Source organism: Myiozetetes cayanensis, unplaced genomic scaffold (assembly GCF_022539395.1).
Source record: "Myiozetetes cayanensis isolate MyiCay16 unplaced genomic scaffold, myiCay2020 scf1, whole genome shotgun sequence".
NCBI lineage: Eukaryota > Metazoa > Chordata > Aves > Passeriformes > Tyrannidae > Myiozetetes > Myiozetetes cayanensis.
The window spans coordinates 45,600,439-45,615,192 of NW_026086604.1; the positions used below are offsets into that span (position 1 = coordinate 45,600,439).

General features: G+C 39.6%; 1 protein-coding gene across 4 annotated transcripts in view; it reads left to right on the forward strand.

Moving 5' to 3' along the window:
* Positions 1–14,754, forward strand: part of OSBPL1A (oxysterol binding protein like 1A) — a 77,024-nt gene that overhangs the window by 34,109 nt on the left and 28,161 nt on the right. For 3 of the 4 annotated variants that reach the window (XM_050317314.1, XM_050317332.1, XM_050317341.1), the window contains one exon: positions 11,658–11,820. In XM_050317314.1, coding sequence (XP_050173271.1) covers positions 11,658–11,820 — 163 coding nt within the window. Of the gene's footprint in view, positions 1–6,504; positions 6,736–11,657; positions 11,821–14,754 lie in introns of those variants that run through there. The other variant, XM_050317322.1, reaches the window with a different exon arrangement.

The window sequence follows — 14,754 nt, forward strand, 5'->3', positions numbered from 1 at the left end:
AAATGGGAAATGCAGGCCTGTGCTGTCGTATTAGGATAGTTGATAAGCACACAAAAAACAGAGTATGCTCCGTTTATAGTGAACTGAACATTGCTGCAAGAGAAGGGGTCAGATAGAGGCCCTCTTACAAATAAAGCGTATCCATTTGTTGTGAATATCCTGAAGAGTCCATTATAATTGATGTCCAGCTCTCTAAGGATAGCCCTCATCCAAATATCTCATCTTTGGGAGTGACAGCTGTGATGTGCTTACTTTGCTTGCATAGCTTCATGTTAAGCCACTTGTAAGGTAAACGTGGGCTCAGTGGTTTTAAATAGGAACGTTTCCCCTCCTCTCATGCCTGTCACTGCTACATTATTAATGTTAAAAGTTGGACATCAATGCAATAACTGTTGGATCCATAGGTACACTAGGAGATTTTGAGAATGGCTTTAAAGGTCTGCATTGTGCATTCATAATGTAGGGATACTTTTTAGCATAGAAACAGTTTGTAAACTTGAAATTTCATCTGCTTCAAAGGGTTTTATGCTGCCAAAGCTACACTGCTTCCATGACAAAAGCATGTTCAGGTATGTTATTTGACCTTTGAAATGAAACAGAGCTTCTTGTTAATCCTAAAATATAGTAGTGTTGCTATTGCAAGTCCACTTGAATCAGGAACTATGGTGGGAGAAAGGGGTAGGGAGAACAAAACTACTCTTGTCTTGTCTGGAAATGTTCAGTGTAACAGGTCAGAGCATCAGCCTCTAGACCTTGTGCAGGTCTGCTGTAGCAGAAAAGCATCTACAGGAGTTTAAAGGGTTTGACCTGATAGGCAGATATAAACTAATGGGGCTCAGTCATACACGGGGATTTTATCATTGTGGTGGGGAATAATCTTAAATTGTCAAGATAATAGTATAGTTCCTCTAGGTAGTGTGGTAATCCATATATGTCAGTAGTTTATACCTTTCTGGAAATGCCTACAAGACTATTAATTGTGGATGTATTCTGTGCTATGCATCCAAATTGGATTTTCTGTTGTTCCAGTGAAACCCCTTGCTGCAAGGTCAGACAAATCAAATTGAGGTTAAAATGAGCTGGCTGAGCCTTTCAGACAGCTTGAAACCTTAGACAGTTGCATCTGCGACTGTGGATAGCAGAAATCTAGTTTTGTCTGACCTGTATCTCCTCCAGCTCTGAAGCCGCATTTTGGGCCAAGGCCCAAACTCTAATCTCACAGAGTAACAAAATGGAAATGGTTGAGGTTGGAAGGGACCTCTGGAGCTCCTCTGGTCCACTCCCCCTGTGCAGGCAGGGCCACCTGGAGCTGCTTACTCAGGACCAGGCACAGATGGCTTTTGAGTGCCTCCAAGGATAAAGAGTCTACAACTTCTCTGGGCAACCTATGCCAGTGCTTGGTCACCCTCACAGTGAAAAAGTGGTCCATGATGTTCAGAGGAAATTTCCTGTCTTGTTAGCTTGTGCCCATTCCTTCCTGTCCTGCCACTGGGCTCCAGTGAGAAAAGCCTGGCTCAGCTGTCTTTGCAACCTCCATTCAGGTATTTATATAGGTTGATGAGATTTGTTCTGAGCCTTTTCTTCCCTAGCTTGAACAATCCTCAGAGTACTTAAAAGGCAGTCCAGTACAGTAGTGCTAGACAATTTCAGGGAACCGTGTGTCAAAAGATCAGCAGGTAATATAAGGTCAGTGCTTTTTTTACCGTTGTCTTTGCTCCCACATGCAATTAATTGAATCTAAAAAGTGATGTGTCAGTCTAGGCTGTCAGATCCTGTTTCAGCTTAGGGTGGGGAGAACCCTTGGTGTTCCTTAGACTTTAATCAAATCTGTGGTCTAGTTTTCTTCTAGCAGCCTGTGGGTTTTATTGAAAAAGTTTGTAAAAGAGCTTCTTAGAAGTTTAATCTGGGTCTCTTCTACCTCTGAACTGACTACAGTGTTCTAACTCTTCTAACTCTGAACTTGCTAGTGTTCTTGCAAATAATCTAGGAAAAAAACCCACAAAAACCCTAACAAATGTAAAAAGCCCCCATCAGATAAGGGCAAAAGTGTTTGAGATCATTCATAAGGAGAGAAGATCTGTTCACTGAATTAGGATATTTGGATTTTCTAGTTGTTCTGCATTGTATTTCCATACTCCAAATCATGTTTATCTGTTTGCCCTAACTGCTGGACAAACGTCCAGATGACATACGCTAATTTCAGGAAATGTCTCATCAGCTTACCCAGGGCCTGGCTGATGTCTGCTGGCTGTTGCCTGCTTAGGAGTAAGGACAAAAACAATGTCTCAGAGGAATATCGATCCTAAGAAAAGACAATCTTCTTCATGCCGCAAGTCCTTCTGAAATCTGAAGTAGAAGTGAGATTTTTGCCTTTGCATCTGTTTCTGAATTTTGATTCTTCAATATTGCAGAGCCTGTTCTGGGCTATAGCAAGTAAGAATGCTTTCCAAGGTGGATTTCATTTGGAGATCAGAACTCCAGCACTGCATTGTAAAACTCGCTGTCAATTTCTAGCCTATGTAACATTTTTCACTTCTAACTAATTTGGTTAGCATCCAAAATGAAATAAAAGCTATCAGTTGAGACATCATGAGTTTTTCAGAAGTGCAGAACAACTGTACAGCACGCATGTTTGTTTTGAATTGCTTGTTAAAAAAACACAAAGAACACGTCAGTTATTCTTCATGAATAATTAACAAGATTCCCAGTGTGGGACTTGTAGATCAGACAACCAGCTTCAGAAGTGTTAATTTTTTTAATAGGAAGCTGTTTTCTCTCCAAGTCAACAACTGAGTCCAGTTGTGTAGCAGCCCTAGTAAGCCAGTAAGAGCCAACAAAAACATGGCAAAAACATGACAGTTGCTTCAAAAGAGAAAACATTACATGCATTCACTATAATCCAGCTGGGAAGAAGTATGGGGAAGAGAATACAAAGGGTTTGATCAAAGTAATCAGTGGTGTATACTGAAAAATACTTAAGGGAAGTAGTTAGATCAAAACTGCCTTAAGATCTCTTTTCAAAACAGTCCTTAAGAACAAAAAGGAAATGTTTCCTGTATGCATTCTTAAGAACCCTTACATCTTGAAGTCTGGTCTCTCTGTTTGTGAGACTAGCAAACTTCAAAGATGTCCAGAGTCTCTCGAAGGAAAAAGACACAAAAAAGTCCCTACCTGATCTGAAAACACTCAGCAATATACTGTTCTGATTCTTTTTGCATCAGTATAACGTACAGGCTTCAATGAGACCTTTAGTTTGAGTAAGGTTACTTGTGGCACACACCTCTGAGAACGTGATTGCTTAACCTCACCAAGGCAGCAAAATATCTTTTGGGATGTGTTTTTTTCTGGTAATCTTGTAGTTCTGCAACTTGAAATATGCTTCCCAAACATGTACATCATTGCTGTCATTGAGTCCCAGCTTGTTATGTTATTACTATTGGCAAGTGTGAATAGCAGCCATATTTAATTTCAGCTTTACTCAGAATAGAAACAATACTTTGCACAAAATTACAAAATTGGAAAGCTTTTTCCTTGAACTCCTGATATTTGATTAATCGGTATTTTAATACTGGAAGACAAGCAGGGACAGAGTGTGCTCTGGAAACTGGCAAATTCTGCAGCTCTCAAGTTTACCTCATGAGATTTATCAGTTTATAGTTAAGTCTAAGTAAAATGTAAAGAACAAATACTTTTGAGAGGAAGACTTGGAATTGCCATTGAGTCTCACTTAAGAAACAAACCAGAAAATGCTCTGTTAACTCTTGATCTGTGCAGAATCACTTGGAAGAAAAGAGCTTCTCTGATAGAAAAGCTTAAACCCAAGCTTTTAAGCCAAAACCATCTTTCTAATCTGCAGTCAGAAATGAAGTCGCTGCAGTTTCTTCTTGTACTCTTAGACAGGTTCCTGGCTCAGAACTGTGACATTCTCCATTGGTTAAAATTGTAGTGCTTCATCAGCCTATGAATAAACAGACTTTGACATAGCCAAATGTGGAAACAGGAGAGGGGAAGGAGGGCAGCAAGGTCCTTGTTGAGGAGGAAGTGTTAGTGTCTGAGGAGGGAAAGGTGGGAGGCGAACAGTCTTTGTCCCTAACATGTGGATAGTTCAGAAACTGTTATTCCAGGCAGTCTTAAATGATGAATTTTTATATTAGACATACATACTGGAAGAAGGGTGCTGAGTGCTCTCAGCATCTCCAGCTTTTTTCTTGAAAAACAGTTTTCTTACTGCCTAGATGTCTGTGGTGACATGACCCTGCCAAAGTATGAGTTTCTTCTAGGTGGACTATAGCTTGGCTCTTGCTTCCAGCAGTGCTTCTGCTGTGTTTGTTTTATGATCATATCTGGTCCTTTCCTTCATTAGCAGAATTTTATTATGTTGATATATATCGATATGTAATTAATATATTATACTATTATTAATATATTATATATAATAAATTATCTATATAAAAATATATATTTTATTTTACTAATAAATCAAATATGGGGAAATACTATAACTCTGTACTCAGAAGAATGAAATGTAGCCTTTCCAAATCAGCCCTGCTAAACTCCTCCTCTTGAACTTTTGAGGTGAATGTTCGTAGTTACTGACTAACAATGAACCGTTGTGTTCATCTGGGAAATGACTGAGGCAGAGTCGTATGACTTGATTTACGAACTCTTTGCTTTCTTCTGTAGACTTGGGGTTGGGATGTGAGACAATAGATTCCAAGGACTTTAAGTTGGTATGTATGGGGTTTGCTGGTGTGTATGGGGGTCTTTCAGCCTTTGTACAAAAAGAAACTTCATCGGTGATGTTTTCTGTGTGCGGATCTGAAAGAAAGCCGAATGTTGTTGGCCTTCTGAGAGTTATTCTTTTGAATTTGACGATCTCAGTAAGATGTGGTACTGTGATGCTATAGCTGTAGAGTCAGCTGGGCAGACTTTGGAGATAAAGACTAATGCTGTCTTGTGATACAGTAAATAACCCTTTGCCTATCACCAGTGAGCTCAGCTTACCTGCTTGATTAACTGATCACATCTTGTTTTGCATTTCAGTACTTGCATGAGCAGTAGTTCAAGTCAGTGGCAAGGCCTATCTCACTCTGGTTTTAGATCTGATAGGTCTCTGAAGCCAGGTAACTGGCAAGCTTATAGCACAGAGAGAGGGAAAAACTAAGCAAGAAACGATGATTGAAGTGAAGCATGACCTATTTTGGATCAGTCCACTGTACCCCAGGGTGAGCCAAGGCTATGATGAAGTTTACAAAAGCTAGTTTACTCCAGCAAATGAGGACTTATGATGCAAGACTTTAACATATGTTTAAGATAGTAGATGTCTGTCACGAGTTCCTTGTGGTTGGTGTTGATCAGCAGGAGGGCTCTGTGTGGAAAGGCCTATGTGTAAACAGATCAAAACTCCAAAAGATTTGTATAAAATATTTGCATGCTTTAGGGCTCTACGAATCTAGGGATGTGTTCGTGAAATTGACTGCATCTGTTTTGGAACACATTGTTGTTGCTTTAATGTGAGCTGTCACACAGTTTTTTGATGTGCCATAGCAGCATTCATAAATCACTCATTTCTTTATTTACTGCCTCAAATACCTGAGGCATGCTTGCAAAGAAACATTCTGAAACTAGAACTGTTCCTGCTTTTTTTGGAGGTGGAAGCAGGGGGAGGGTTAAGAGGAAAGCAGGATTATACATATTAATATCATACTAACGTATGCTTAGTGGGAGTTAAGTCCCATGAGGTAAAAATTAATCCTTTTTGAAAATATATGTTCTTTCTGGAAAACATCCTGTGTTGAAGCTCAAATATGGTTAAAACTGCAAGAACTTTCAGAGGGAGTTCTTTATGAGAGCAACTGTTTTCAGTTTTCACTTCAGTAGCAGCTTAAGCAACAATTCAGTACTACTCAAGGTAGCAGAAAATTTGCGCTGTTAGCCTCAGGTTTCTTGAGAGGGGTTTTCATTTGGTATGAAAATTACAGAAGAAGGGAGACAGAATTCTTGCTTTGAATCCCCAGTGCTTCCTGTGAGTGTTTTTCTGTAGTGTAATGTGTTACAACGCAGTGTTCTCTAAGTTCTGTCTTTTGGGATAGTATGTCCTGTTGTAATAGCTGACCCTGGAAACTATCAGTTTCATATGAATAGGTGTAGTGGGAAACAAATGGCAGGTTTGATTGGCCTTTACTTCATTACAAAAAGCATCAGGAAATGTCCACAGAAAAATGTCAGTTCTACTACAGCAGCATTTTTCTAACTCCTTAGTTACATGTTAATTTCCAGGCAGGTGTTAGACTAGCCCTTAGCCTCCTACTGAAAACTTGCACCTCGTGTCTGTGCTTTGTGGCAAACGTCCCATAAGCAGTGGTGTTATTGGGAGAATGGAATTTCTGTGGCAGTTGGACAAAGCCATTCATTTTGAAAACCAAAACCTCCCTTCTGAGTCGTCAGAGACACTGGTGAGGCGGTGTCAGAGGCAGCTCTCCTGTGCTCAGCTTACTGTAGAGCAGAACTGGTACGGGGTGTTCTGACATTCTGGCAGTCTGGCTTCAGATCCCCTCGTGGTTGCTGTGTGAAAGAGGAGGTTCTTCCTTCCAGCACAACTCTGAAGCCTGCATGTTTTGGGCAGTCATTCCTAACACTGAAGTTGAGTGCTTAAAAGTAAAATTCAAAAATCACACTGCAGTGCTGGGAAGTCTGCCTTTTCTCTGTCTCAGTCCAGAAGAAATAAGAGCTAAGGTATGCTGTCTTTTAATTTACTATTTTAATGTTAAAGGCAGGTAGCACTACATATTATTGAAGTGTCTGTATTTGTTCTGTGCCTTGCTTGCTGTATGTTGGTTTTAGTGTTTACTTTCAGCTGCAATAGCATGTTGCTGAGGTGATCTTTCACTCTTTTGGCATAAAGTGGTATGATCCTTTTCTACCCCACAAAAGTGCCACTGTTGTTGGGCATTAATTTAAATTAAAAGCATCCAGCACCAAACAAAGCAAGTATTTTGTGTATTGTACTAAGATGTCTTCAGGAGGGACAGAGAAGCCTTGGTTACAGGCTGTGCTGGTATAGTTCAAGACTTCCAGTTTTAAAAAAGAAAAAAGCAGGGGCAAAAAGAAAGAAAAAGTAGTGTTTAGTGCATGTTACTATTCTGCCACCTACCTAATGGAAGTTGAGGGTACAGAAAGGAATGGGGCTGGTGTCTGTTACAGACAGATAAGCTTTTTGATGTTCTGGAATAGGCACATGAGCTTTCTGCCAGTAATGCACAGTAAAGGAGTTAACTTTTAAACCATGTTCTTGTTCTTAGCTGGATTTGTAGTTGTGTGGAAAGATAATAAGAGTGTCTGCAATTAGTTTGTTGCTTTCCCTTAACTAAAAAAAAAATAGGCCAAACTGCTAAAATAACTCAGTATTAGTATTTAAACTCACAATTTTGTGCTTACAGTCTGAAGGACTCAAATGTTACAGGAAGCTGTTGGAAACAGACTTCCATTCAGTTAAACCAAAAGTGAAACTGGTTACCAGAACTCTGATATCAAGTCTTTTCAGCTGGAGAAGTATGTTTTTAAAAAACAAATCATTGCAGTGACCTAGAAACACTGACACAGATCCACCAAGTCTTCAGTGTCAGGTTATAGCTGTACCTATAGCTCTAAGGATAATGATGGAGTGATTGCTTACTTCTGAGACAAAGCTAGATAGTTTCCATCAGCAATAGTAAATCTGAAGTTTGACTATAATATTGTTCTCTTCAGAGATGGAAACAAGACTGATCTGAACTGTCATTGTCTAACAGTGCAGTGCGAGCCCAATTTCATTGATAACCATTTACAGAATAGCTCCTGACAAGGGTGAGGGAGGAGGCCTGACCGGTTGAGCATTGGGAGCTCAGCTGGCCTCGTGCAGGGCTCACTAGAGCACTCTGTGCCACTGTCTCTGTGAAGCTCAGTGAAAAGCTTACACTGCTGGTGGTGGTGCTGGCATTGTGGGCACCACTGACGGGGATCAAAAGGATAGCAGCCATTCCATAGCTGGAAAACGAGGAGCTAAACCCAGTACAGTGTGAATTGCCATCTGTCTCTCAGTTCAGACACCACTACTAAAGGTACCATGCCTCTGTTACAAGCTGTGCCTTACACAGGCTGCCAATAAAATTACTTTTCCTATAATTCCTCAGGATACTCAGACTGGATTTTCAGAGCTTTGTATACACAGGTATCAGTATCACTTTGCTGTGATATTTACTACATTATATAAATATTTGTATCACTGTGTTAGATGTGTGGCACTCAGCTAAAGCAACTTTACAATATCAGGTGATATTTTACTGAAAAATGTTGATCTCTCGATGTCCAGTTTAATGAACTGAAATGCTTCTCAACTTCATTGTTTTATGCTTGTCTTCCTGCTTATTACTTGAATCCTAAAGGTTTTGTGTTAATAACAATTTTTAAAACTACTCTGGAGGTTCCTTCTGTAGTCTTGCAGTTGTTTTTGTGTTGGGACGCTGAAGAAAGACATGATGGGAAAGAAAGAACTTTTACAAAAGGAGTAAAGCTGAAATTTCATCTCCAGAAACAGTGGTGGAGTAGCCAGCAAGGTGGACTAGTTCACCTCAGAACTTATTTATTGGCCCAGTCTTGTGAATGAGAAATAGTGTATGGCAAAATTATGCATAATAGCAGTCGTCTTCTTACGTTTTGTGAAAACCTGTCCCTCAGCTTGTCAGTTATGTTGTTCAGTAAAGTATGCTTTAAAAACAGTGCCAATCTGCCTGTGGTGTTTCTTATTAAGGTTGGAAGAGAGTGTGTGGTCCTGGGAAAACAAAACCAAAAAACCCAACAACATAAAAAACAAACAAACAACAATCCCCATCCTCCCTTTACAATCATTTTACTGCAGGTAGGTTTTAGGAGGTGTGTCTCATCACCTTGTCTTTTATTATTGACAAAGTGGTGGTATCTCTTAAAGCTGCTTTTTGTTAAAAAACCTGCTTATTTCAAATAAGCTATTTTTTTTTAAGTAGAGTTCATGAAGGTTGTCTTAGCTCTGTTTCTGCAGCATAGCTTTTTTACAGGTGAAATCAGTTAAGTAATGGTAGTAGAAACTATGGTAGGAACTGTTTTGGTGCTTAAGGATGTAGTGTATTTACAGACAGTATTTCCTGACCATGACCTTCAAGGAATGACTAGTGTGGAGGTGCCAGGATGTAAAGGTTGGTAGAGCCGCCTCTGGGCTCACTGAATGTGTATGTCCATCCCACAAGCTCAGTACTGTTGTCAGAAGTTTTTATTACACATTTCATCTCAAGCCCCCAAAAATTGAATTAAGGTTTCTTTAAAACCAGATTATTCAGTTATGAATGAACATCCCAAAGATTACAAGCAACAAACTTAAATGGGTTTTCTTTTTTCCTTAACTTTTGACTAGGGTTGTGTTCCCTATGTGACAGATGAGAAGGTGGGGTTTTTTTGGTTTTGTTACCTATTAGTAGTGTGACTAGTAAGTGTCTGGCAACTAAGAAGCCTGAAAAGAAACTGGAAAGTGAACCTCACTGTAAAGCTGGCAAATTTTTTTCCAAAAAGGGAATCTATTTGTAGTGCACTTTCTACAGTTCTGAATAGCTCTACATTGTGATAGGGCAGAGGAACCTTAAAGTCAAGAAAATACTTTTTTGGAGAAGGCATAGTTTCTTAAGCCTGTATCTGTTGTTGCTTGTTTAGTCACACAGCTGTGCTTTTCAACGATGCAAAAGAAGTCCATTCGGGTATTTAAATTGTTTCAATTTTCCTTTAATTTGCTGTAAGTTTTAGATAAATATTTAAATCACTCAAATCACTTATCAAACCAAAGCATTAGAGCATAATGGCATCTAATTCAATCCTGCAAAAACAATATTATTGCAAATACCATTTTAATAGCTTTTTTATTTTGCTGTTCAGTAAGAATGAAAAGTACCACTTTATTTTCAGTCCTTTATCCTCCCTGTCTGAGGAGAGTAAGACACTGATGCTGTTTCTCTAAGTGGGTGGTTCCTTAACTGTTTGATAGCATACCAAATGTATTAAGCAGAAACTGCTTGATAACAGATCTTTTGCAGTGGCATGTCTGATTTGTATGAAACATTGCAGTAATTGGCTTCATTGGTACCATCAGAGTGAACTTTAAATGCAAGTGACAGTAACTAGTCCAGACTTTTTTCATTTTGTTCAGGGTAAAACTATTAGACAGTAAGTGACTTACTGGTTTTTCTGCTTTCAATTAGCAACCCAATTTTATACTCTTTTAATTATAATTTAATTGGATTCCCCCCTTACACTCAGAACCTGGCAGCCAAACCAGCTGATTTAGTATTTGGCACAACCGAGGGGGTGAAAATTTCTTCTATAAATCTTTCTCTAGAGGATATGTTTCTGCCAGTATAGAAGCTCTTCCCTGGAAGTGGCAAACCTCCTTTAATAACTCTTTCCTAGCCTCATTTGTGCCCAGCTCCGACTCCCACTATTTGAGTAGTGGTTGTAACTGAGGGGGCTGAAGCCTCCAGAGTAAAGCTTTAATGTAAACTGTAACCAGATAGGACATACGAACAGTTCTTAAATTAGATTCAAAAAGGTAATGTTGGTATATGTGTGAGCTGTCCCTGTAACCGTTCCAAGAGATTAATTGTCATGTCCTTGCATGTTCTTAGTGGGAATTAGTGTTGTAAACTGACCTGTGAAAGTAAACTAGAGGACAAGGCAGGGGTTGGGGATGCTTTTAAAAATGGACTCAAAGGGAGAAAGGAAAAGACTCGATAGTGTAGAGACTGAGGGAGAGGTAGCACATTGAAGCCTTGCTAGGCTGGGAGAAGTGGTCTTTCCTGAACCTTCAGCTACAGCCCTCTTCCCTGTACTGGCAGACAGAGGAGGCAGGAATACACAAGAAAAAAAAAAAAAAAAAGAGGGAAGTAGGAAGGACATGTTGGCTCTTCCATTACTAGTCCTGAACTCAAAACGTGGATAACATCATCCTCTCTGGAGCCAATTGCATGTGTGGGTTTAAAAAAAAGTCAACCATCTGTTGGCTGGGACTCTCTTTTTGTCAACTTCTGGTTCCTCTGTAAACTGTTTTGGGAATGCGGAGGGAGGGCTGTTTGCCTCCACTTTAAATCAGTTACCAGAGGAATTTTTATTTGAACCTCCTTCTGTAATCCTCAGGGTTAAATGTTTTCAGCTCATAGTTCAGTTGCAGTTATTTGTAGCTGGCATTCACATTTGCTCTGTAATTCAATTTAGATGATGCTGCTTGGCCTAAATTGGAGCCGACTAGTAGAAGGAGCTTGGTCCATGTAGAAACCGATCACTAACTCCATAGTTAAGGTCATCTAAGTAGAGCTGTAAATATTTCCCCTCAGTTTTAAGGTATAGTTCTCTAGCTCAGATTCACTTACGGAATTGTGATTGATACTGTCAGATTTTATTTGGCAGATTTCTCAACTACTAAGAATGCTGACTAACAACCTTATTGTCGTCACAGAAATACTGTAATATTCTGGTTAATCCGTGTGTTTTCCGTTCCAGCTGTTTGCTAGTTGCTTATTTATTAGAGTCTATTTTCTGAATAGCTTCCAGCAACACATTCTTCGGAGAGATGAGATTTTATTCATACATGTATCTACTTATAGGTGAGGAATTTGAAACTGGAGCATGAGCAGGAGAAAAACAAGATCTTGTCAGAAGCATTAGAGACACTCGCTACCGAACACCATGAACTAGAGCAGTCTCTGGTGAAGGGATCTCCGCCCCTCAGCATCCTCAGTGAAGAGCAGTTCTACGATGCTGTTTCAGGTAAGCGAAGATGTTCAGAATGTGATTGTCTAACCAGCATGTGTGTAGTGAATGTGTTGGGGGTGAGGGAGGAGGGTGGGAGCAGTCTCACTTTAAGGGAAATCTCTGCCTTTTTAGTGTGGACCTAATTTTAGGAAAATGCTGTATGTGCTTCATGAGCAGGGCTCTAAAAAATTTGACAGATTTCACCTGTAGAATTGTATTGTTTCACCTTAGCATGACAAAAGGTTGCAAAACCACAGGACAGTAATGACAGGTCTGATTGCTTGGGTGTCTGTGTCGTTTTTTTAAATAGCAAAACTTAAGGCTCCTATTTTGGGAGCCGTAACTGTATCTTGTAGCCTTCTGACTTGCTTCGTCCGTGGTTGTATATGCTGTTTCCTTTGTCCATAAAAATCCCTAGTTTTGAGGGATAATGAGGCTAAGAAAGGCTTGTTCCATTTCAGTTTCGTATACTCAAAGTGTTAGAGGTGGAAGAAAAGGATGAATCAAAATCCTGTGTGCGTTTCTGCAATGTCTGTTCTTTCCCTGTCTGCTCTTCAGTTTAGTGTCTTTCATATTTTCATATGCAGAGCATGCAGACAGTGATTTTGGAAGATTCTGAACTGCCTAAGATGATTACAACATGCATCTGTATAGAGAGGCTGTACATAGTGCTGTTCAATAGTAGCTCCAACTGGCTGATCCTGGAGCACAGAGCCGTCTGTAACTGTGGAGGATCTGGAAAAGCTTGAGAGTGAACATAATCTAACTGTAGCAGATAATGAGGTTGCGATGGCAAACTTTACAAGCAAGTATGGGTTTACTTTCTCTGTGAGTAAACTGTCTGATACTTCTGACAGATGAGAAAAGCAGCATTCCCAGACTCCTTGATAGGTGTTGTGCAGTGAGAAACTTCAGCAGGGAAAAAAAAAAAAAGGCAAAGTGGGGTCTGTGCACAGGAACACAGTGAATCAACAGCAGACTTCTAGGAGGAGAAGAGACTAAGGAACCCTAGAAACAAGTTCTTCAACCAGAACCAAAAGAACAATTCTGCTGAAAGGCCTCAGGCTCTTTTGATTGTCAACAAAGCAGAGAATAGTTCTTTATCTGATGCTACTGGAATGTAGTCTCTCCAGCCAGGCTTGCTTTGTGTATATGAGAGAATATTCAGCTTTAAAGAGCTGTTGGTCTATACACCTCATAACTCACCCAGTCTCTAAATATTGTTGAATGGAAATGTCCAAAGCCACCTCATAGTTGTCAGAGGTGGTGGCTTTGTCCTTGGAAGCTATGAACAAACGTCATCGAATGGATTTGTAAAACTGCGAAACTTGTTGAGCGCGTGTATGTACACACAGATACATATAAAAAAATCATTTATGTAATTTCTCTCTCCTTCAGGAAAAGTTGCTTGATGCAATTCATCTTAATTGCATTTTAAATAATTTTCTGGGACAGACTCACTTTCTTGACTGGCTGTCAATTTCATCAGACTGATGTTAGATTCTCTTCTCTAGGTGGTTTGCATTTAGTGCTTGCCTGTAGAGCTTAGGGTCCTCTTTGTCTCTAAAGGCAGAGCTGGCTAGAAAAAGGGAAATGTGACATTTTCCTGACTGCTGGAGGCATGTTAATACTTTCACCATAAGCACAAAAGCAATTAGTCTTTTGTTGGTGTGGTTTGAGGTGAGTTTTTTTACTAATCACTGGGATCTGGTAAAGCTTTGTAACCTTTTTGCTTTTCTGCCATGTCTGTGGAGTCTGAACCAGAAGGCTTCTTGTCTCCCTATGAAAAGAATGCAGTGAGAGCAGAGAATCTAAGGATGTTTGATGCTGGCTCAGAGTTTTGCAACGTGGGTCTTCTTTCTCAGGCTAATAAGATGGAAGATATGATCCTAAATATTTTCATAATAGAGAGCCTAATTGTCAGAAGCTAAAAATTTCTGGAAGTTTAAATTGCTATGACTTTGTCTTCAAAGCTTTTGCTTAACCTGATTTGCAAACTGATAGCATTTTATTAAGTTAAATTCTATTGACTTTGGACAAATAGACATATTCATGAATTGCCTTTCTAGGCTGTATAGGAGGTTGAGCAAACACAAATGTATTTTAACAGAGTGATATAACAAGTTAGAATGTCTGTCAGCAGGAAAATACCACTACTTAAGAGTATTTCTTCTATTAGGATACCATCTTTTTCTACTTACAGTTCTCTGAATTTTTAAATCTCCACTGTAGGAGTGAGTTTAGAAGTGAGAGTGTTGCATAACTAGGCTTGCACTTTGAGCTGAGGAGCTGTTAGTTTTGACTTGACATGTTGAAAGAAGAAGCCACTACTGCTTTTTGTTTGTTTGTTTTTTTAAGAGAATGTTGTGTGCATATAAGACACTTCTTGTTTACTCTCAACGAAAGTATCACTAGTGGGACGATTCAGAGCAATGCAAGACTTCCAGACAGGTTTTTGAGGAAGAAGTATATTCAAAAGGATGTGTTCATGGCAGCAGCAACTTGTGCCCATGTAGTTCACACTGTAGAGGAATCCAATTGCTCCTGAGTGAAGCTGAATCAGAAGATGCACTCAGTCCATGGTGGCAGAGTAGAGCTAATCTGAAGAGACCACCACTAGAAATGTGTCTGTTCAATTGTCAAGTCCTCAGCACCATCTGTTCTGCTAGCAAATCTGCTCCAGCCAAGCCATGCTACCTGCTATTGTTGGCATAGACTGAACTGATCACTTTTAAGTCTGTGTTGTGTACTTCTCTCTGTAGAAATTGTGGCCACAGTTACAGAAATACCCTCTTTCTTTTCCAAAACTTGAGTGAGGAAAATGTTTGTAATGTGCTGAGATTACTTCCTGAAGTTGGAGTCTATTTTGTGGAGTCTGTTCTCTTTTTATTTTTCAGTGATATGCTGTTGTCAATGCATTTTGACTGTTGTGGTAACTCCTAAATCCCT